At 37.5% G+C, this 24,073-nt stretch overlaps 1 protein-coding gene and 1 long non-coding RNA gene across 2 annotated transcripts; one reads left to right on the plus strand and one right to left on the minus strand.

Moving 5' to 3' along the window:
- Positions 1-804: 804 nt before the first annotated feature.
- AMTN (amelotin) lies at positions 805-12,625 on the plus strand. The gene is made up of 8 exons (XM_077846640.1): positions 805-1,074; positions 1,699-1,785; positions 2,766-2,831; positions 3,736-3,825; positions 7,709-7,744; positions 9,080-9,106; positions 11,459-11,723; positions 12,375-12,625. The coding sequence occupies exons 1-8, from the start codon at positions 1,024-1,026 to the stop codon at positions 12,383-12,385; spliced, it is 633 nt and encodes a 210-aa protein (XP_077702766.1). The 5' UTR covers positions 805-1,023; the 3' UTR covers positions 12,386-12,625.
- A 1,646-nt stretch (positions 12,626-14,271) lies between these two features.
- On the minus strand, positions 14,272-18,579 carry LOC144282990 (uncharacterized). Its single transcript, XR_013351386.1, has 3 exons — positions 18,023-18,579; positions 14,895-15,144; positions 14,272-14,787 (listed from the first exon to the last, which is right to left on the minus strand). It is a non-coding gene; the product is annotated as an uncharacterized LOC144282990 (long non-coding RNA).
- Positions 18,580-24,073: the final 5,494 nt, after the last annotated feature.

Consider the following 24,073-nt stretch of genomic DNA (forward strand, 5'->3'; position numbering starts at 1 on the left):
ATTATTTGTAAATGAGTTTATTGAATATATCATATTTATATAAAAAAATGAACCAAATTTTAAATGTGGACACATAAAAGAGCCTAGTGATTATTTTTAGCAGACCCAAAGCTTGGAAATAGGGTACACATTGGTGATGGAGTAGAATGCATATTCAGGAGAGTGGCTGGGGTAAGTGACTTTGATCAATAAGAAAGTAAACTCAAGCAAAGACTTGAAGCAGGTGAGAGAGTGAGCCAATGTCTAGGGTAAGAATATTCCAGACAGAGGAAACAGACAGAGGTGAGGTTTTGAGGCAAGAGTGAGCCCATCTGCCCAGAGATAGCAAGTATCTTTGATGGCAGCGACAAAGTGAGCAAGAGGAAGTGGGATGGGATGGAAGGTCAGAGAGATAATAGAGGTCCAGGGCATGAGGACTGTGTAGGCCATCATAGAGTCTCTGGCTGTTACTCCAAGTGAAAATGGAAGTCAATGGAGGGGTTGAGCAGAGAAGAGAAAGAACCAGACTATTGTTTTCTTTTTTTTTTTTTTTAAGATTTTATTTATTTATTCGTGGGAGACACACACACACAGAGAGAGAGAGATTGAGGCAGAGACACAGGCAGAGGGAGAAGCAGGCTCCACACAGGGAACCTGATGTGGGACTCAATCCCAGGACTCCAGGATCACACCCTGGGCTGAAGGCAGGCACTAAACCACGGAACCACCCAGGCATCCCAAGACTATTGTTTTCAAAGGAGCACTCTGGTTGCCATGCTGACAATAGATCGTGGGGAATGAAAAGCATACATACATAATCTTAAACCTTAAAGGGACCGCTAAGGGTAGATATTACCAATCCTACCTCTTACAACAGAAGGGAAAAGTCCATAGTGAAACCAGTCAGTGGCAGCTTCACGATACAGCCAAGTCACTCAAGGGCTGATATAGTGCTGGAGGGCCATACCACTCTGCCCTCTGGGATGCAAGGGCAAACTGGAGTTGACCAGGCCAGGAGGCTTCTACCTGAATGCAGAGAAGCTGATGAAAAAGGATTTATTTATTCGAGGACTAAGAGAACCTGCAGGGATTCTGGTACAGGCTCTGCTACTCACCATATCACCTTGGGCAGGTCACTTTGCTTCTGTGAACCTCAGTTTCCTCATCTATAAAACAAAATGGTACAACTAGATAATACGGATGTCAATGACATTTTCATACCTGCAATTAGGTTATTAATACACTAGGAAAATACCCAGGCCAGGGACGAAATTGAATTTCCATTACAGGAAATGACTTGTCAGGCAGAAGGCAGAAGCAGGAAGCTTCAGGACAATGCAGTAGAAGTTATGGCAGTTTACCTTCAAGCATGGGGGAAAAGCAAATACTTACAGAGCTAATGTGCCGACGATGTTTTTCATGTCCTAGAAAAGGAGAAAGGCAATTCCAGAAAAGAGAAGGAAACCTAGGAATTACCACCGTGTGCTCAACCCCACCTTAGACCCCTCCCCACCACACCCCTCTGCTGTGGCATTTTTCCACTCTACAATCCCGTCTCCTGTCATACATGAAACTTTCCAGGGAATTAAAACTACTCCAGAAACACACAAAGCCTAAAAGCAGACATTTCTGCATTTGTGACAACTTTTTAGGTCCTGGAAATAAATGTATACAAAACCCCAGACCCATCCCTGCCTCATCTAATATTTGTCATCACAGGCACAGCTCAACCCTGCTTTGGGGCTTCCTCCAACGAAACTGACTCCACACCAGGCAACACTGCTAAACCAGCAACAGCCAAATCAGGTAAGCGTCTACAGTGGAGAACATCTGCAGACCAACAAAGGGAGCATGTCAAGACTAGTAAATTTAAAATCAAGATATACACCAAGTCTTATGGCTGAACAAGAGAGGATGACTTTCTCTTGGGAAGAAAAAAAAGAATCAACATGCCTTTTGAAAATTTTGAGCAGGAAAAGCAAAACATCTTCATTCTTTTTCTTTTTGTCTCAGTAATAATTTGGTTTAGCAACCAATAGTAAACTCTGAAAAGCAATAGCTACACCTATAGACAAAGCTTGGTCATCAATGCTCTTGAAATACTGTGACATAATCATATGTGGTAGCTGCCAGAGCCAGCAGGGATTAAGATACTTCTACATAAATAACTGCAGATTTCCTTATAACCTTTTAAAGTTCTTTTGTTACTGATGAGCTGATGTTACCATAAAATCTGTTTCTTCAAAGCATATTGAAAGACTTTTGAAATCTACATTGTCTCTTGGCTACCCCCTTCTTCCCACTCCAACCCTTGTTCTGCTCTAAAGGATCCCTTCTTACCTACCCTAAACTTTGTGAAATAGTACAATAACACCAAAGTCTGAAGCTTTTTTTAATTTATGGACACTAGAAAACACTCAAGACAGGACAGCATCTCATTCCTTAAGGAACCTGAAGCTTATACAATTTAGGGATCCTGTTTAAGAAAATGAACACACACACAAAAAAAAAAGAACACAAAATTAGATATGTAAAATTACATATGAAAGTGTATGAGATAAGAAATAAGAGCCAATTACACATTTGTAATCTCGACACACTGCTACGATGCCTCTGAGGGCCACGGAAAAGACCAACACTGATAAGAGGTCCCAAAGTTTAACCTCCATTTACCTTCATCCTAAATCCATCTGTGACAGGAGTATAGGTACTTGAGGATATCCACCATTGGCAGCGCGCTGGAAACAGACAAGCTCTGTTCTTACCTCAATTTCAATGCCCTACAGGTCTTCCCCTCTTTAAGTCTAATACCACTGACACAGATGTTCACACTGGCATCAGATCTGCAGCTGGTAAGTACCCTTAAATCATTTTAATATCCACTGTTAAATATAATACCTAATGTTGAGTATATCCACAAACACACACACACACACACACACACACATTCTTTGTGGATAAGTTGAAAAAGTACACAGAAAAGTCAGAGCATGGGATGCTATTCAGTATAACATTAAAAATTCCTCCTAGTAAATGGGCTTTTAGGGGAATTAATCAAATTCTCATATCTTTACTGCTTTAGTTCTTCTTATGTCTTCTTCAAGGTCCTCTGCACATTCCTCTGACATATTTTCCTCACTGGCCTCACAATGTCCACACACCTACACAAACGCTATAACTACTATCATCATCCCAACAAGAGGAAACCAGAAGGGGTAGAAAGATCTTCATCCTTCTCAAGGACTATCTGTATAGTTGACTCTGTCTGGGAGAGGAAACATAATAAATTCCTCTCCTGATTAAGGTGGTCAAATTTAAATACAGTATTTAGGCCATATTCAGACTAGATATTTCATTGTGACCCTCACCATTTTTATGGGACTACCTAAGAAGGAATTAATTTCTTTATAAGAAAGTTAGCAAAAAATCATATGAACCATAGTTATTATAGTCAAAAGGGGAAAGTGAGGATAAAATCATCCAAGTAATCCTCAAGAAAATGCGTTCATATGGGAAAAGTTAGTCCTGCACATTAGGGTTGTACCAGTAGACTAAGTAAGTCCCCAAAGTCTCTACATCTAATTCCCAATGCAATAGTATATCACATACTAGTTTTTATGTGTGAATAGTAAGTGTATACATGTGCCTTGCAAATCCTCCCTTCAAGCATATTTTGCATTTGGTAAATACATTTTAGTTTCTTGAATGCGCAACACATGACACAACACAATGACAATCTCCTCCGTTGTCCTACAGCTAAATCCTGCTGCAGGGATGGCTTCTGGTACCCAGACCCTCCCACTCAGCCTGGGGGTACTGAACACCCAACAGCAGCTGCAACCCCAAGTAAGTTCAAGACAGGAGTTCAGTTCAACTTCAGGGAGTATATTCTATCTAAAGCCTAAAGGGGAGGAAAGAATTTTTTAAGCTTCTTACAAGTTTTACCCAGAAGAGCACCTGGGTAGCTTGGTCAGTTAAGCATCAGACTCTTGGTGTCAGCTCAGGTCATAATCTCAGGGTCCTGGGGTGGAGCCCCACAGCTGGTTTCATACTCAGCATGGGGTCTGCTTGGGATTCTCTCTTTGCCTCTTCTACCCCTGCCCTCTCATGCGCTCCCTCTTTCTCTCCCTCTTTCTCTCTCTCTCTCTCTACCAAATAAATAAATAAATATTTTTTATATATAAAGTTTTTATTTATTTATTCACAAGAGACACAGAGAGAGAGAGAGAGAGGCACAGACACAGGCAAAGGGAGAAGCAGGCTCCACGCAGGGAGCCCGATGTGGGACTCGATCCTGGGTTTCCAGGATCACACCCTGGGCTGAAGGCGGTGCTAAACTGCTGAGCCACCCAGACTGCCCAATAAATAATCTTTAAAAAAAAAAGTTTACTCAGAAATTTACAGAGGGATGTTCAATTAAACATAGAACATTTTTGGCAATTTGCTCCTTGATGAAAACTTACCAAGAAAGCTGAGCACACCACCCTATAACCTCTCTAAAATACATCTATAATGAGTAACAGGAAAATGTGAGGCACTGGGGAAAACTGAAAAGTAAACAAATATAAAGGAGGAAATCGAGAGATAACAGAATTCTTTTCTAGCTTGCTCTTTTCTATAGAAGACTTTCTGGATGACCAGAATCATCCCAAAGAAAAAAATAAAGAGATGAATTTGCATCAAGTCTAATCTTTTTCTGTGCTTGTTCCATGCCCAAGTCCCCAGTGACTTTCTAGTTCCTTCTCCCCTCCCATCATTACTGGCTTTCAGGAAACCCTCCCCCCGAAAAACCCTCTGTCACTAAGATTTAAATGGCATACGTAGAGCATCACTCTTACCAGAAGTGTTGTGTTTTAACAAAAGAAAAAGCCCAAGATTTACCTTCTTGAAACTTCTCTAAATACCTTAGTGACTGGAGAAATACGTAATGATCTCTTTACAGCTAGACTAAATTGTTTAGAGGTAACTTATTCTCTGTAACAGATTAATCCAGCCCCTGTCTTTCCCACATAATGATCTAATTTTTTGTAGAAGTGTCTTTATGTATTATATATATTGTGTGTTAATTATAGAATTGAGAAAATTTAGAAAACCAAAAAGAAAAATAACCCACCCGTAATCCTACCAGCCAAAACTAAACACAGCTAGCATCCTAGGGTATGTCCTTCCAGTTGTTTTTCTACACATATAAGTACATTTTTTAAAGAAAATATATTCTTACTATGTCTAGTGTTCTATAATCTAATTTTTTCACTTATGTATTTTGAATAGTTTTTGTATTTTGAAATATTCACTTATAAAATTGTTTTGATTGTTTAATGTTCTATCATACTGCAAAAATTTGGTTTTTTTTAATCAAAATTTTTGCTTCTGTAAAGAGTATTACAGTGAAAACACTTTAACTAAGTCTTTAACCATATCAATGATTATTTCCTTAGAACCAGTTCTTAGGAATAGTATTTGTGGGTCTAAAGATACACAAAAGTGCAAGACTTCTAGTACATGTTCCCAAATTATGAAACATAAATACAGCGATGAGCCAATATATTCTAATCATCTTCCTACCTCTCTGGACACCTCCAGGTCATATTCAGAGCAAGCGTGTATTAATTAGTAAATGTAATCAAAGCTGGGTGTAATTGACAAAATAATTTGAAGTTGCTTAATTTAAATTCTATATCATATGCAACTGATACTTTTCTCTGTATTTTCATTGTCCAAAATAACAGTACAAGAAACCCTATGTTGTTTCATTTATTCCTCTTTGTGAAATTCTGTGACATAACTAATTTTCACATTTCTTTTTTAATATTGAGATGGATATAAATCAGCACTTACTTCTTACAGATATATTAGAGCCTTCACTCAAAGTATTTGCCGCTTATTTATATCTTAATAATAAAAGTGATCCTCTGAAAAAGACTAGAAACACAAGCAAGTAAAATGAGACTCTCTTTAAACACGACCCTGATGTAATCCATATGCTAACCCTCCAGCTTCAGTTTCAATTGTTGCTCAGCTCTAACCTTGAAGTCCAATTTGGCACATCTTCATATTCACCGAAGAATATCCACTGCAGTCAAAGGCTTTAGTAGGCACTGCAGATGATCCTGAAGGTTCAGCAGGGAGGGTGTGACATTGCATGCTCCCCAATATGCAATAATATAAATCAATCACCATACTTAGTAGGGATTCTTCAATGTCTTCAGGATATGCCACCACCAAGTGTCCCCATATGTGACCTCCTGTGCAGCCCCAGCCCTTCCAATCCTGAGTCTCCCTATGCAGCGTGACCTACATCCTCTGCCAGAAACCTGGGCACCTGTCCACAGCTCTTATTTATCAACATGAGGCCAACATGATTAAGGATGAACTCTAAAACCACAAAACTCTGGCCAAATCCCAGCTCCCTAGTTATACGTGTGTGGTCAAGTTACTTCACTCTGCGGCTCATTTTCCTCATGATTTAAAACAGGGATTAAAGTAGAACCTATTTCGAGGGCTGTTAAAAGGATTACATAAACAAATAAACATAAAGCACTTAAAATAGTACCTACCACACAGAAAACACTCAGTGTTAGCTATTTTATTTCAAACAATTCCTCCACCAAAAACTAATACAATTTTTTTCTCTTTATTGTTATATTGGTGTACAACTAAATTATCTTTTATGACACTTCATATTCACACATCTGTGGTTTCCTATTTGTATCTTTTTGTTCCTTCTAATTGGCCTTTAAAGAAGAAATCTCAATTATGCTTTTTTCCAAATCCTCAGTACCCCTTCCCTTCAACCCATTTTCCCATCGCCATTCTGAAGAATAGTTGGGCTTTTTTTTGTCAGTAGCCAAGGATCTGACTGACAGTAAGGCTTTTTCTTAAATGTATATCCTAAATGTGTGTGTGTACCTTTTGGCATTATGGGTATTACTGTACAAACTATCCTGAGAAATAACAAAGTTAAGAGTCTACTTCATAAGACTTCCACATCTTTTGGGTTGGTTAGTGTCAAAATTCCATTCGGATAACTTTCATGACTCTATGTGAATTTCTATAAAAATAAAAATAAATTTTAAAACCCTAGTTCTCTGTACAAATTCGAGATTAGTTCTTAGAGTATCAGAGCATGCCAACACCTCACCCCAATCTTTTCAACTAAAACTTCATAAAATTTATGTGGTTATCAGTGACCTGTGAAGTAGTTCTCACTTACTTCTAAGAACTCTGCCAGTATCTAGATGATAGAATGATATTAACTGTAATTTTCTACCAGTGCTCTATTTTAACAGCAAAATATCCATCCAGATTACCATTATGAGACTAAACACATATGCTTCATTAAATCTTTGTATTTTAAAAATCCATTTTTAATGTGTCTTCTGAGATGTCATATAAAAGAAACATATGCATTCTACTATTCTTATTGCTTGTACAGTTTGGAGATAGCTTGAGACCAAAATTATTTTTTGCCTATTCTATTCAGTAACTAAATGTGCTGCCTTGGACTGATTTCTAAATCTCTCTGGGTCTAATCTGCTTTTTTCAAATTGGTTGACTTCCAATTCCCAATTAACTCTATGAGTTTCTACCTATGACTGTAGCTGATATATTGGTAACAAATATTTATTCAATGAATATTGTATACTTTTAAGAAAATCTCAGTATTTATATCATCTGCTAGAACTTATCTTTGAATATAATTTCAATTGAATTTTTCACTCTTTTTCAGATGTTGCCAGTTATTGTAGCACACCTTGGAGCCCATGTAAGATTATTCTATAACGTAATTTTTATTTTATATCATCTTAGTTTGACATATGTCATCCTGCCTCAATTCACCAGATAGTTGCCAAATTTCTTATTTACTTTGCACTGTATAAACACTGGTTATGATGAGCTAACCCTTATTGAGCATTTATTATACACAGACACTGTTCTAGGTATTTTATTATTTGTTATATACTATCTCAGTATTCATACCAACCTTTGAAGATAAAATTTTTATTTCTAATTTGAAGAACAATTGGAAATACAGTTCTTCAGTTACAATCACACAGTAAATGTCATGGATGAACTAGTCAGCCCTTTAAACCATACAGCTAAGAAAAAAATTAATTAATGGGATTGATCTAATGATTAATGATTTGGGGGATTTCTTTTTCAATCTCAAATTTACTTATTAACTATGTATCTTTTCCCTAAAAATAATACAAACACCTTCCTTTCTCCTTATTTTCCTTTATGAAAGGTAATACTACTTGAGATCACTGATAAAATTACCAAGGGTCAAGATCATACAGGACCCACATCAGGTGGTAGCTTTAAATTCTGAAAGCAGAATCAGATAGAAAGTCTGTATCAATTTTTAATTCCACATCTGGGAACACAACCCAATGAAATAATCTGAAATATAGCAAAGGTCTATTTACAAATATATTAATCAAAATAATAATATGTGTGATAGAGAAAAAAATCGGGTGCAACTTAAATTTAAACAAAAGGAAAATGATCGAGTAGGTGGTGCAACGTAAAAGCAAATACTTTGTGACCATTCAAAAAGTACATTTATTTGAATCTGTCACTGGTAAGGTTAAATAATAGTTGGTGTATTATTAAAAGAAAAAATAAGACCCAAATTACATAAAGAGCTTATATAAAATAAAAAATAAAAAAGAGCTTATATAAATTATATAAATAACTTCTATTATATAAAAAAGAAATGTGTGAAAAACATGTAGAAGAAAATCCATCAGGCTCTGTATGACAGGATAGTATTTTTTTCTTTGTTGCTTTCTGCATTTTCCAAGTTTCCTCCAATGTACATATATTACTTAATAGTAGAAAAATATATGTTTTAAAATTCAGAAAAAAAAATTCAGAAGACTTCACATCACTCAGATCTTAGGTATTAGCAGTCCAATATCATAAAGTGACTTGAATTATCTGAAACAAGTCATAAAGGCAATTAAAATACTGTTGAAAATTTTTAAATCTCTTTACAAATTTTAAAGTATTTTAAGTTTTTAAATTATATTATACATACCTTACCTCAAATATATTAAACTTTGTCTAACAACTTGTGTTATTATTTTCCTTTTAGGGTGCTATCCTGAGCTCAGAGGAATTGGTAAAAAAAAAAAAAAAATTAAATTACTAGCATTTCAAATTCTTCTCATGCTATCACAATCCTGCTTTCTGTCACCATACAATCTCTTTTTACCACTAACCTTAAATCTGGTGTATATTATCGTAAAATGAACATTTTTTACAGATCCTTGCATTGAGATACCTTTGTCTAGCTGAGGATTTCACTATCCTTCTCCAACTACTTTTCCATTAATTTGACTTAGCTTTTGTTTTCCATATGTTGATATTAGATTCAATTCTATCCAGAAATTCAATGCATATTTTTAACTTTATATGATTAAAATCTAGGATTATCAATGATCAAAAAACATGCAATGTTGAATAATATACTTATTGGTATTTGTTGCAGGAAAAAATTAATTTCTTGGCTTAAATTTTTAATATTTATGGGAAAAGTTCTAGCATTTTATCCTGATGGATGAACTCTTCCCTATACACATAAATAACTAGAAGGCTGAACCTAAATAATACTCATCTTACCATTATTAGATACTTCTGTATCTTTCCCCATAAGTCATTTTTAGAAAAAAATGAATTAATGTGATATCTAAACATGACACTGAAGAGTTGAGGCATTATCTGGGAAGACAGGTTTTCTTTTAAATCTTTCTATTATGAAAAAGGTAGAGATTTACTAGATTGTTCACAAATAAAATCAAATAATGGGGCTGTTTTTCAACAATGATACATGAAAGCCCACATTTACCATTAATAAGCCAATTTTAAGAGACACCTTCTAGATCTTTTATATATATTGCCTTTAATCCTCACCAAATTACAAACTACAGATATTTTTTAAATAAACTTTATGCCCAGTGTGGGGCTTGATCTTGACCCCAAGATCAAGAGTTGCATGTTCTGCAAACTGAGTCACCCAGGCACCCCACAAAGCACAGATTTTTTAACCCAGGTATATAGATAACAAAACTGAGGCTCAGAGAACTTAAGCTATGTTGGTCCCAAGGTCAAGAAGTAGTAGATTCAGATCAAAAGTCATTTTTCTATCTGCTATACCAGTGGTTTTCAAACTTTTTAAAGTAAAACCCACAGTAATAGCTGTATCTTTAATGCAGCTAACACACACACACACACACACACACACACATACACACTTCATGAAATAGTATTTACCCTTACTGTATGGAATGCACTTGGTAACTTATAGTCTATTCTTTGTGTCTTATTGTTTAATGATAGGCCTTACCACCTTCTTTATTTCAAATCTATAGATGCCATGACCCCCAGCTTGAAAACACTGTGTTCCACTCCTGTCTCTTTTCTGGCATAAGCCTAATTTTGCCTTCAGTACCTGGTAAATCTAAGACAGTGTTTTCCAAACTTCAGTCTTGGATCACCAGATCAAGACAATTCAGGGTGCTGATAAAAATGTAGATTTCTGGATTCTGCCCTAGATCAGATCAATCAGAATCTCTAACAATGGAGCCTGGGAATTTAAACAAACTTCTCAAGAGGCTCTTACACAAACAATTAGGAACTATGCCCAAAGAAACTAGCCTATATCTTAATTATGAGCCCTCAAGCCTTCCTATTCTATGTCAACATCACTGGAACTGAGGAGTTTCAGAGAACAAGTTCCTGCCTGAACTTTCTCCAAATCAAGTTCATACTAAACTATTTCTTCTTAGGAGGAACTTACTACAGTAATATTTTCCAGGAAAAATAAATAAATATAGGCAGCAACAATGTTTATATCCAGTACGCAAATCACTGACAAACCTACACAGAAGAGTTCCTTTAAGTAACCTCAAGGAATACACAAGTTGCTGAACTGACAAGAGAAGTATTTCTGACTGAATATTCAGTGCCCTCAAAAAAATCAAAAGAAACTTGAAAAGATGGAAACCATAAGATGAAGATTGATTGACTAATTAATTTTTCCCATTAATTTTTTGTCTCTTAAATTCTTTAAAAACTTCTGGGCAAAAGAGACACTATAATTTAGGTCAGTAGCAGGGATATAGCCCAGCATAATTGTATGGATTTTCTACCTTAGTTCTACCTTCATGTACACCTGAGATGAACACATTATTCATTATTCCTTTTCCCATGACTGGCTTGGTTCTGATTAATCCTTTCTGAGGAAAATAAAATACAGCATGGAATTAGTCATGAAACCATCACCAGGCTCGATCAGGAGAGGGAAGCATTTCTTCTGAGAAATGCCTAATCTTTATTATTTTCTCTGACTCTACTACCCTTTCCATCTTGCATTCCTGCCCCAACTCACTGCCCTTGAAGGAGAAAAGGCTGGTTGACCAGCCTTAAAATGTGTCCTTTTGACTTTGTTTCCCTTTTCCTTTCCTCATTCCAGCCAGGGTCCCCACAAATCTTCACAGGCCTCATTTTTCAGCCACTGTTTCCTGGAGCCATCCTGCCTACCAGTCCAGCTAATCCAGATGCCCAGAATGGAATCCTTCCTGCAGGGCAAGCAGGAGGGAATCCTGCCATCCAGGGAACCCCGGAGAGCTTCTCCACAACTCCCAGCGACACAGATGATGACTTTGGAGTGACCGCCCCTGCAGGCATCCAAAGGGGCACACACACTACCCAGGAAACCACCAGTGGGCCACCAAATGGTAAATTTTCTGAGCCAGGAAAATGCTGCAGGAGTCACCGCAGAGTGGGAACAGGGTTCTTAGTCTTGCCTTGACAAATACAGATCCTAATAAAATCAGGGCTCCCTTTTACCTCATACAAATGATTCCAGCAATGTGAGGGAATATTTTTACTGGGCCACCAATCCTGTTGTATCAACCCAGAAAGGAGACATTTAATTGCTGGCATTTAATAGAAAATATTTAATAGAAAATAACATATTTTCTATCTTAGGTTGGACCTGGAAGTCTTTGGAAAGAGACTGTGCTCTCCCTTTCTTATCTCTCTCTCTGACCCCCAAACATAGACAGGTCTACAACAGACACAGTTAATCAATCATTGTACTCTTGTCCACTCACTGATCATGGATGATACACAGAAACTTCTTAACATAGCATTACAAGCAGCCACTAGTAATAGCTGCAAAACTAAGCTCATTAAGCGTCAACAAGCAGAGATAATCATTTAACATGTAGGGATGTCTAGAACCCAATGTCCTTGGAAATAACAAAAGAATGATTTGACATTGATACTCTTGCTCCTAGAAAAGAAATTTGATCTCAAGTAACAATGCTTAAATCTGATATGATATGCTTTTACCTACCTTTAAAAAGTGTTTTATTTTCTTCCAGGAACTCAGTAAGCTGTTTTGAATTTTTTCAACTAAGCTGCCTTAAATGTGGTGATACATGCAAATAGATTGAGACACACTAGAGACTGTCAGAAGAAACTCTTAGTTTACCTAACTTTCTTGAAATTTCAGAAAACATATTTCTCAGAATATGTTCAGAAGAGAATAATGACTTCTGAAAAAAAATTGAATGGATACATTTGCCTTTGAAATGTAACACTATGCCACCTCGGACCTGGAAGTTATACATATTAAACGGATTTTGAAACTGACCCTTTTTCTTCTTTGGGGATGGAAGGGTGGACCCTTTCAGAAATTACATTACCTCAGGACACTTAGATCATGCTGCAGATGGAAGACTTTCTTCGGAGTAGGGATACTACAGTCATGGAGGGGATATTCAGCAATATAAGGATAAGTTCTGATTTTTTTTTTTAGGAAGACTTTTTTTTTAAAGATTTTATTTATTTATTCATGAGAGACACAGAGAGAGAGGCAGAGACATAGGCAGAGGGAGAAGCAGGCTCCCCGCTGAGCAGGGAGGCTGACAGGGGCTTGATCCAGGACCCTGGGATCATGACCTGAGCTGAAGGCAGATGATTAACCACTGAGCCACCCAGATGCCCCTGGGAAATCTTTTTCTAGCACTTTTAATTAGTATCACATGACACTAATAGAAAAATAGTTTTGGAAAATTGAATCCCGATTTCTTGTCCTTTGGCTGTGAAAATCAATTTCATAAATATTTACCATAGTTTTTTCTTTTTCAGTGGGAATTTATGAAACTTATTCTTTACATATGTACTGCATTAGCAAATATATTCCTGGCAGAAAAGATCTACCCTTTAAACAAGACACCAATGAAAACTGAAATCTCCGCTTGCAACTTTACTCTCTGGTAGAATTTTCCACAGACCAGCTTCTGGCTTTAAACAGTATATAGAGCTTTTTCCTCTACCATTACCACATATTTCTGCTTCCAAGCACCACAAGACAAGTTCATATTTCAATACCAATTCTTGCCTTTCACTGTGGTGTCCCAACATTTGATGGGGTGAGTCACTGGGGCAGTAGGGCAGGACTATTCCCAAGAGCCATTTCTGAAATGAAACAACCAGAGCAACTTCATATTCACAAACCACATAAATATACCCCATTATACCCAAATTCAGTGTATCCCCAAATCAACCTTTCGGGGCAGATCCCAAAAATGCCTGTGATCATTTCAATGCCATTTGACACAAGACGGAATAAGATGAAAGGAAAATCGAGGTGGAGAGAGTCAGATGTTTTCACTGGTTGTGGCTAAAATATCTCACTATTTTAAGAGCCGTAAAACATAAGACCCTGTGAGCAAATTACCGGCATCTTCTTAGGGCCTTGGAAGGGAACTATACAAGTGAAGAGCACTGGAGCGTAAATTTAAACTTCATTAGCTTCATCATAAATCCATCTCTGCCTTCCCACCTTTATCCAGATCTAAACATGCTCTCTGCCCTTCCTTACCCGGTATTTTGTGAGATTTTTTTTTACATTAATCTTATTTATGTCCTTATATTAAAAGGGCAAAAATGTCATAATAATATCTATCTTGTTCTAAGTGACAAATTGTTCTTGGAGCACAAAGAAGGGGGAAATAATATATCCTGAAGGCATTCTATGTGGAAAGTACAAAATATTTTTAGAAAATTGAATTCTAATTTACTCTTCACATGCTAATGGATACCAAAGTCTAAAGAAATACCATCTAGTAGAAATATATCATGAATCATATATGTAATTTAAAATTTTCTAGTAGCCACATGAAAGAGGCAAAAAGAAATAAATGAAATTAATTTTGACAATACATTTTATTTAACTCAATGTATATAAAATGTTATAATTTGACATGTGTACGATATTTAAAAATTAATTATGTTTTAGATTCTTTTGGGAGGTTCTAAACCTTTACATTTTTTTCACGTTTTAAAACTTCATTTGCATATTTTAAAAATCGTGCATTCCAGTAATCAAAATCATTTGGACAAAAAAACGGCACTCCGATTAAACTGCATTTTAACAGCCTGCGGGATGCTCTAGATCTCACCGTCCTCCCATCCCACCCAGCTTCTTCCTTCACCAACATGCAAGTCATTTTCCTTCCCTGCCAGCCAGACAGACAGGCAGATGGGAAGGGCAGGCGCCTTCGTCGTCAGTAGTTCTCCATTCTTTGATGTGAAAAGGGGCAGCACAGTCATTTAAACTTGATCCAGGGGATCCCTGGGTGGCTCAGTGGTTTGGCGCCTGCCTCCGGCCCAGGGCGAGATCCTGGAGACCCGGGATCGAATCCCACGTCGGGCTCCTGGTGCATGGAGCCTGCTTCTCCCTCTAACTGGGTCTCTGCCTCTCTCTCTCTCTCTCTCTCTCTGTGTGGACTATCATAAATAAATAAAAAATAAAAAGTAAATAAATAAACTTGATCCAACCGCTTTGCATCTTACAAAGGTAAACAGCTAAAAGAGGCAAAACAAGAAGGCAATACTGTGCGGTTGGCGCAGCCTCACTGCGGTGGTCCTGCTTGCTTCTCCGGTTCAGTCGCTTCTTTCGAGGGCAGCGGATTTTTCTCTTGCGTTCCTGTCTTCTTCCATTTCGACTCCTCGAATCTCTCGATCTCAGCCACATCGGGTTTGGCAGACACGGTTGCAGAGCAAGCCGGGCGAGGCGCCAGCGAGCTGGAGAGAGGAGAGGGATCCGCTCTGCGCTGCGGTCCCTGCCGAACTGGCTCTGAATCTCTAGAATCAGAGGAGTGTTTCCGTTTGTATCTCAGTTTGAACCAGTTACACTCCAGGTGCGGTGCTAGAACTATGATATCCATATTCAAAAAAACAAAAAAAGAATTTAGACACTGACCTTACAACTTTTACAGAAGTTAACTCAAAATGCACAACTATAAAATTCCTATAATATAACACAGCAGAAAATCTAGACGACTTTGCATAGGGTGATGACTTTGTAGATACAATACCAGAAGGACTATATGAGAGAAACACCAGGAAGTTGGACTTTCATTAAAATTAAAATTTTCTGCTCTGCAAAAGACAATGTTAGGAGAATGAAAAGACTGGGAGAAAATAGTAGCAGAATTGAAAAAGGACAGTTATCCAAAATATCCAAACTACTTATAAAATTCAACAGTAAGACGACAATCCAATTTTTTAAAGGACAAAAAAATCTGAACAGATATCTCACGAAAAAAAGCTATACAGATAGCAAATAATTATATGAAAAAGAGAAAAAGCTCAACATCATATGCGTGAAATTACAAATTCAAAAAACAATAAGAGACTACGATGTGCCCATTAGAAAGGCTAAAATCCACAATACGGGTAATACCAAATGCTGACAAATGTGTGCAATAACAAGATCTCATTTCATTGCTGGTGAGAGTGCAAAATGGCATAACCACTTTGGAAGACAGGCTAGTGATTTCTTCCAAAACTTCACATACTCTTAAATGATCCAGCAGTTGCACTCCTTGGTATTTACTTAAGTGAGTCAAAAACTTAAGAAACTTCATACACATTTTTATAGTAGCTCTACTCATAATTGCCAAACTTACAAACAACCAAGATGTCTTTCAGTAGATGACTGATAAACTGTGGAATATCCATATAATGAAGTGTTCATTCAGCTATTAAGCCATGAAAAGTTAAGCTTTTGAAGGAAACTTCTATGCATATTGCTAAGTAAAAGAAACCAACCTGAGAAGAATACATAGTATATGGTTCCTACTAGCTGACATTTTGAAACAGGCAAAATAATGGAAACAGTAAGATTGGATTGCAGAGGTTCAGAGAGACGGAGAGATTAATAGGTGGAGCACAGAGGATTTTTTAGGACAACGAAAAAAACCTCTGTATCATACTGAGATGATAAATAAATGTCATTAGACATTTGTCAAAACCCATGGAATTTATAACATAAAAAGTGAACCCTAATGTAAACTATGGTATATAGTTAATAAAAATGTATCAGTGTTAGAGAGGCCCTGGGTGACTCAGCCAGTTAAGCATCTGACTCTTGATTTTAGCTCAGGTCCTGATCTCAGGATCATGAGATTAAGCCCGACATTGGGCTCTGCACTGAGTGTGAAGTGGGTTTGAGATTCCCTTCTTCTCCCTTTGCCCCTCCTCCAATGTATTGGCATGTGTGCACGTGCGGCATGCTCTCTCTCAAAATCTCCCTTCTCTCAAAATCCTCTTTAAAGAGTATCAAATAAATAAATTTACAAAATATCAGTATTCAATCATCAATTGAAACAAATGCACCCACCAATGTAAGATATCAGTAATAAGATTCATGGTTGGCGAAGGGGAAAGAGGACAACGGGAACTTTCTGCACTTTCTGCTCAATTTTCCTGTAAACCTACAACTTCTTTAAAAAGGGTCTGTTAATTTTTTTAAGATACCCAAAAAAGCATTTGTTGGTGTTTTAAAATATTAGACCACAAGGCTTATAAATTCATAGTTTGCTAGAAATGATCAAGCCAAGAGATAGCAAATACCTCCCCCTAGTGGTCCTGAGGCAGAAAAACTAAAAGTGTATCAATCAAATAAAGGCAAGGAAAAAAGAATAGCCCTATTAGGAGAAGAAGGCACTTTTAGAAACAAATTTAGTCTCAAATCTGATAGATATCCATAAAATCCAAGTTAGAACTCACATAGGAAGAATGTTGAGGAAAGGTCAACATCTAAGGAAAATCAGAAAGTGTATAAGCAAAGGAAGTGATTGATGCCTTATACCATAGGAGTGACCTGGAAAGGAGGAAACAAAATTCCATAACTCCTCCAACTTTCTAAGTACTCCCTTGGGTAAAAAGACCCATACAGTCAGGAATGAAATCACACTAAAAGAGCCATAAAATGCAGCCTCATTCTCCCAATGAAATATTGGCAGACCTCACCAATTTGTAAACATTCAATCTAAGATGTTAGGAGCCACATTCAGGAAACTTAACAGAATTAAGCAAACATAAGTTGAACTTTTAATTATTAATATATCTAAAACTTTAAATTTGTAACACTAAAACTATGTACCTAGCATGAAATGAAAGTGGTAGATTTTAAACCACACAAGACAAATAATTACAATTATTAATTTCAGGAAAACAATTAAGAAAGAGGCAAACCAAGAAACAGACCCTTAACTATAAGAGAACAAACTGATGGTTACCAGAGGGTCGGTGAGTGTGGGGATGGGTTACACAGGTGATGGGGATTAAGGAAAGCGCTGTGATGAGCACCAGGTGATGTATGGAAGTAGCAAATCACTATTTTATACACCTGAAACTAATATTATATATATGGTAACTAACTGGAATTTAAATAAAACTTAAAAAAATTTTTAAATTAAAAAAGAAAGACCAACTAGTTTGAATTAAACTTCCTTTAAATCTATAACCACAAGAAAACAACACATATAAGAACATCTTATATTCCTTCTGGAATCTACTAAACATTTTTAGAACCTAAGAGCCTATACCATTTTATTTTGGTGTCCCTGTGCATCTGAGACTAGGACAATTTGAGAAGTCATAGAAAACAATCCTGGAAGAAAGTTAGGACATATAAGATCACTTTCTGTGCGGATAATGCCCTCCTTCCCATTACCATTTCAGGTGGATAGCCGTCACTGGTTTGGTGGACATGTACATGTTGCAGATTGCATCCTCAGTACCCTGGGAGCAACTTCCTGAAAGGCAATATGTATTTCTTAAAACTTTTCATGTCACCCTAATTCTAAGCTTCTGACCTATGTTCTATTTATTAGGTCTTTTTTTCTTTTTCAGCTGTGTCTAATCTGCAGCTAAACCTGTCTATTGTTTTCTAATTTGGTTTACTGGCATTTTCAATTCTAGAATTTCCGTTTGGTTCTTTTTGAAATCTGCTATACTCTATCTATAGTTTCTTGGTCCCTGACCAGTTTTTCAAGCTTTGCTTTTATCTCTTTGAATATAGTCTCAGTTTTTTCAAAGCAAAGTATAATCCTAGTTATCTTGATTCTAATTTGGTCTCTCCTGTTTTGTTTTTCTTCTCTTTCTTACTCATGTGATCTTGCCTCCTATTGAATCAAGTTATCTTTGATAGCAGGTCAAATGTTGTTACTAAAAATCTTTGTAGAAACAAGGCCAGAGAATATTTTTGTTTGTTTCTGCTAGGAGCCCAGAGGAACATCAGTTTATATCATCTTCACTCAATTTGAGAGTTTGAGATTTTTCTGGTCCACTCAGATAATAGAAAGCCTGACTGCAATTGTTCCAGGACTTACTTCATTCTGGTGCACCCCTAACAACAGCAGACAGTAGCTCCCCAGGGCTCCCATCTTTGGTGGGTCCTAGATTTTGACTGCTGTCCCCCTAGCCTAGCCAATCTATTAAACATGTAGGTCAGCCAAGTCCAAATTTGCCACCAGCCCCAGGGCAAAAATGGCTCTGAATGCTGGACTCCCCTCTTTAGATTTCTTTTTTTTTAAGATATTATTTATTTATTCATGAGAGACACAGATTGAGAGAGAGAGAGAGAGAGAGAGGCAGAGACCCAGGCAGAGGGAGAAGCAGGCTCTATGCAGGGAGCCTAATGCGAGATTCAATCCCAGGTCTCAAGCCCTGAGCCAAAGGCAGGCGCTAAACCGCTGAGCCAACCAGGGATCCCCCCCTCTTTAGATTTCCATCCATCTCCTGGATCTTGGCCTACTAATTCCTTACTATGTGATTAACTCTTGGATGGTTTAAATTTTTTTCAATATATCATTCGTGGTTTTAGTTTTCTCAAGCAGAGAGAATCTGCCTAAATGACTTAATCTACCATTACTGAAACAAGAAATCCATTTCTAATCTTTATTTCTAACCCATTCCACAGTATCTTCAGCAGAGGGCAGATCTACTAACAATCAAAAGGTGTATACTGCTTGTCTACACACTTAATGCAATCTCTATCAAAATATCACCAGCATTTTTCATAGAGCTAGAACAAACAATCCTAAAATTTGTATGGAATCACAAATGACCCTGAATAGTCAAAGCAATGCTGAAATAGAAAAGCAAATCTAGAGGCATCATGATTCTGGATTTCAAGCTATATTATAAAGCTGTAGTCATCAAGACAGTATGGTACTGGCACAAAAGCAGACACACAGATCAATGGAACAAATAGAAACCCAGAAGTGCACCCACAACTATATGGTTAACTAATCCTCAACAAAGCAGGAAAGAATATCCAAAGGAGAAAAGATAGTCTCTTCAACAAACAGTAATGGGAGGGGCATCTGGGTCGCTCAGAGGTTAAGCATCTGCCTTCAGCTCAGGTTGTGATCCCTGGGTCCCAGGATCAAGTCCCGCATCCAGCTCTGTGAGGAACCTACTTCTCCCTCTGCCTGTGTCTGCCTCTCTCTCTGTGTCTCTCATGAATAAATAAATATATTTTAAAAAGAGCAAAAGTTAGTCACTTAAATTTTACCATTCATATAATAATACTCCCATTAACACTGATGAATATTTTCTAGTTACTTTTTTCTGTGCATATTTTGTGTATTTTTTTTCACAAAGTTGAGTTTTCACCACAGTAACATATAGTATTAATGCAACATGCTTTTTCCCCTTAATTATATATCATAAATATTTTCCCTTCACATTATTTTGCCCCCAAAACCCCATAGTTTTACTGTCTAAATTGTATTCCGCCTCATTAGCGAACCATAATTCATACAATCAATCCCTTAACATTTTTTTTTTTAAGATTTTATTTATTTCAGAGAGAGAGGGAGATAGTGAGAGAGAGCATGAGCAGGGAGGAGAGGGAGAAGCAGGCTCCCCACTGAGCAGGGACCTCAACTTGGGGCTCGATCCCAAGACCCTGGGATCAGAAGGCTGAAGCTTAACCAACTGAGCCACCTAGGCACCTCCAATCCCTTAACATTCTTAAAGCGGTTTTGTACTTTAAGAAAATCTTTAAGTATCTCTATTATTCACACAAAAAGTGAAATTGGAATTCCCTATGACTGTGAGAACATTTTGCTCCTTTTCCCTACCTGACATTAGTTATCAGTGGGATGATATTTGGCATTTTTTCCTTTATCCTGCCCCCATGGCTGTGATATTATATATGTGAACAATAACAGAGAAGGGATTTGGTAAGAGAAGGAAGGAAATGAGGGAGAGAGTTTTAAAAGTAATATCAACTGAAAGCTAGGATGTGGTTCTTTTGGCAGTGTGAAAGGTCTCACTAGCTCATAACCTCCACCATGGTATGAGAAACCCCCCTCCCCCCCGCCCCCATAAGCCCTATCCAGTGAGCAATAAATTGGACTAACAAATGGCTCTGGAACCTTGGGACCAAAAAAAAAAAAAAAAAAAAAAAAGGGTGGATCCCTAGATTAAAAGAATCCAGAGACCATAAAGAAAATTTAGGTCCTAATGAAAAGTTTGTTTTTTCTCCTACAAAGTATAAAGCAGTATGGAATCATAAACAGTTATTTCCATGAAAAATGGAGGGACTCTTGTCTGTGAGTAACAGATAGGGTTGACCGCACCCAGGGCCCTTCTGTAGGGGTGTGGGTTGTAAGACTTGACACTGACCTGAAGGACTGTCCCTTACATTCTTGTGGATACTGTGTATGTGCGTCCTCAGCTGACGTCAGATTACTCAGTAACATGCTGTCTCCCCCCACCACCTCCGGGGGATGTAGTTGTGGGGTTGCAGAGAAAAAACTCACAATGTATAATAACTATAGACACGTTTCTTTATCATTACTCAAATCAGACTTTGTGTCAGCAAGATTCTCCTAGTTAATTATCAATCATTTCCCCCTCCACGCCCCGTCTGCCCCACGCACTGTAATTGCAGTCTGATTTGCTTCTCAAAGGAATGTCTCACCAGACTAATTGAAGCCAGTTGCACCAGTGCAATCCTCAGAAACATGCTTAGGGAAGCTTTCAAACCCATGCCAGGCAAGTGGCTACTAGATGAGTCTGCTGGAAATTCTGAGCTTACACATAACTTATCTGATCAAATCTCTAAACCATTACAAAAGCATGGACATTTAAGCTTGTTTTAATCATAACGAATTATTCTAAGTGCTTTAAAGAAGTCAAATAATGGGGACTCTGTAAAATTCAGAGTACATACATGACATACACAAAAAGGAAACCACCTTATTTCACATTCTGCTTTCTTGCACCCTCTATTTTTGTTAACGGTACCACCATATTGCAGATCACCATGGCTTATAACCATTAAGACCTTTATGTTTCCGTCTTCTCCTGCCAATCACATCCAATCAGATGCCAGTGCTCTCCACATCCAAAACCTGCTTGTAAAATCATAAAGAAGATTAGATGAGATCACCTATTTAGAAAACACTCAGCAAACTCTCTGGCATATTGTAAGAATGCAACAAAGGGGGGGGTGCTTGAATAGCTCAGTTGATTGAGCATCAGACAGACTCTTGATTTCTGTTCAGGTCATGATCCCAGGGTCGTGAGATCAAGAGCCCTGCATCGAGCTCTGCTCTCAGAGCTAGTCTGCTTGGGATTCTCTCTCTCCCTTTCCCTGTGCCCCTTCCTCCACTCATGATCTCTAAATAAATAAAGGAAGAAAATCTTTTTTAAAAAAAGAATGCAAAAAAAGGCTGGATATTATCATCATTATTACTATTATTATTATCGCATAAGGATTACCCAGTTTTCTGACCTGTAACGGCAAAAGAATTTGGCTTTCCATTTTCACTTTTGGAGAGTGTAGAAAAGCTTCGCTTTCCCAGTTATTGGCTGAGTGCCAGCCAATAACTAACTGTGGCCTTGGAACTTAGTGAACATCCCAGAGTCTCTATTTGAAATTTATAAAACTGGGATGCTAATAATGATTACCTTTCAGCTTGCAGCTTACAGTTGGTGAGTATAAAGTGAGATATAAATATAAAACTTTCTTCAAAATATAAGGAAATATATAAACATGTGCTTTTTAAAAAAAATTTAAAGATTTTATTTATTCATTCATGAGAGACACAGAGAGAGAGAGAGAGAGGCAGAGACACAGGCAGAGAGAGAAGTAGGTTCCACACAGGGAGCCCAATGCAGGACTCGATCCGGGTCTCCAGGATCACAACCTGGGCCGAAGGCGGTGCTAAACCGCTGAGCCACCCAGGCTGCCCTAAACATGTGCTGTTATTTCCATCCACTTTTTTAAACTATAAAATGAAAATAAGCAGACTGGACTATGTGATGTTCAAGATGTAACTCTATTGATTGTGAAGAGATGTTCCAGAAATGCCTATGCCAAGAGAGATTTAGTATATTAAGTAGTTTTCATTCCCTAGGAACAGTGCTTTGCAGACCCGACCATGAAGGAGAGGCTATATACAGCCAAGGCCTCTGTGTTCTGTAATAGAAATGATCACTGGGCAGCCCCAGTGGCTCAGCTTCCCCTTACTAAATATTTGGGGGAGATGACTTTAGGCTACCCAAATATCCTGTTTCTCCTTAAATTTTTAGCACTAATTGTCACATCCATCCGTGGATCTTTCCAAAAGGCAAAGATTACTGTGAGATTCTAATGGTGAATTTCCTTTTCCCTCATTTCTTCTCCTTTTTTTTAATTGGAATTCTTACCTAAGGGAAAGTTGTCCCTTTCCTTTCCCAAATAAACTTTATTTGGTTTGTCACCAAGAGCAGTCATTCTTCCACTCCTCACATGGTTTACGATCCAAATGTCCTGGCTACCTTACAGAATTATCATAAGAAATGAATATGATAGAACATGATAAGTACTGAATGGATGTGAGTTCCTTTCCTTCTACTACCCTTTGCTTAAAGAATGCCTAGATGGCCACAATGTCTGAGCCATGCAGTTAGCACTCAATCAGCCAGAATGAACTTTGTAGACATGTAACCAGATCAAACAGATTATAAGGCCCAAGATGAGCAGATTTCCTTATGGTCACATAGATTCATAGTCCTAGTAGAGTATACTACATAAAGATAATCCAAAAATGTATTAAATCAATGGATGATGGGTATTTGATGGCTGGTAAGAGGAGAGATATAAATACCCATGGCCCCTAAATAAGGATTAGTTTAAATATTCTTCAGAACATTTTTTTCCTGTCTCTCTTTGGTGCAATTGCTTCTAGATAAATTTAAATTTCAATGCCAACCGATCTCTACCTAATAATTCATTCAGGTCCCTCATTAAGGTATCAGTTTTTTCGTATATCCAAACATCTGAGAACATAGCCCTAATTTTAAAACAGGCAAATGATGGAAACAGACAATTTATAAAGATGATCTATCAGTGGACAAAAAACATATGAAAGATAAAACCTCAAAAGTAGAACTTCTGCAGGTTCAAGTAAAAACAAGTTACTGTTTTTGCCTTATCAGATTAAGAAAATATATTACATCAGTGCATCTCAATGGTGATGTGAGTTCAAATCAGCAGAGGATTTTGTTAAAATTCAGATCCTGATTCACTGGGGCAGAGAAAGAGCCAGAGTCTGCATTTCTCATTACTTCCAAGTGATGCCAATGTTGCTGAACCTGGGGACCACACTTTGAACACTCAGCAATCTCCAACTATAATGATGAGGATTGGTGAAAATATCTGGTGCCATATGTAACTGATTCTGTTTTAAATCAGTACAACCTTTTGGAAAGTAGTTTGGCTGTG

The sequence above is a fragment of the Canis aureus genome, chromosome 14, assembly GCF_053574225.1.
Source record: "Canis aureus isolate CA01 chromosome 14, VMU_Caureus_v.1.0, whole genome shotgun sequence".
Lineage (NCBI taxonomy): Eukaryota > Metazoa > Chordata > Mammalia > Carnivora > Canidae > Canis > Canis aureus.

Coding starts and splice junctions, on each gene's coding strand:
- AMTN (XM_077846640.1), top strand. CDS start 1,024: ATGAAAAAGGATTTATTTATTCGAGGACTAAGAGAACCTGCAGGGATT. Junction 1,786..2,765: donor ACCAGCAACAGCCAAATCAG/GTAAGCGTCTAC, acceptor AATGCCCTACAG/GTCTTCCCCTCTTTAAGTCT. Junction 2,832..3,735: donor TGGCATCAGATCTGCAGCTG/GTAAGTACCCTT, acceptor GTTGTCCTACAG/CTAAATCCTGCTGCAGGGAT.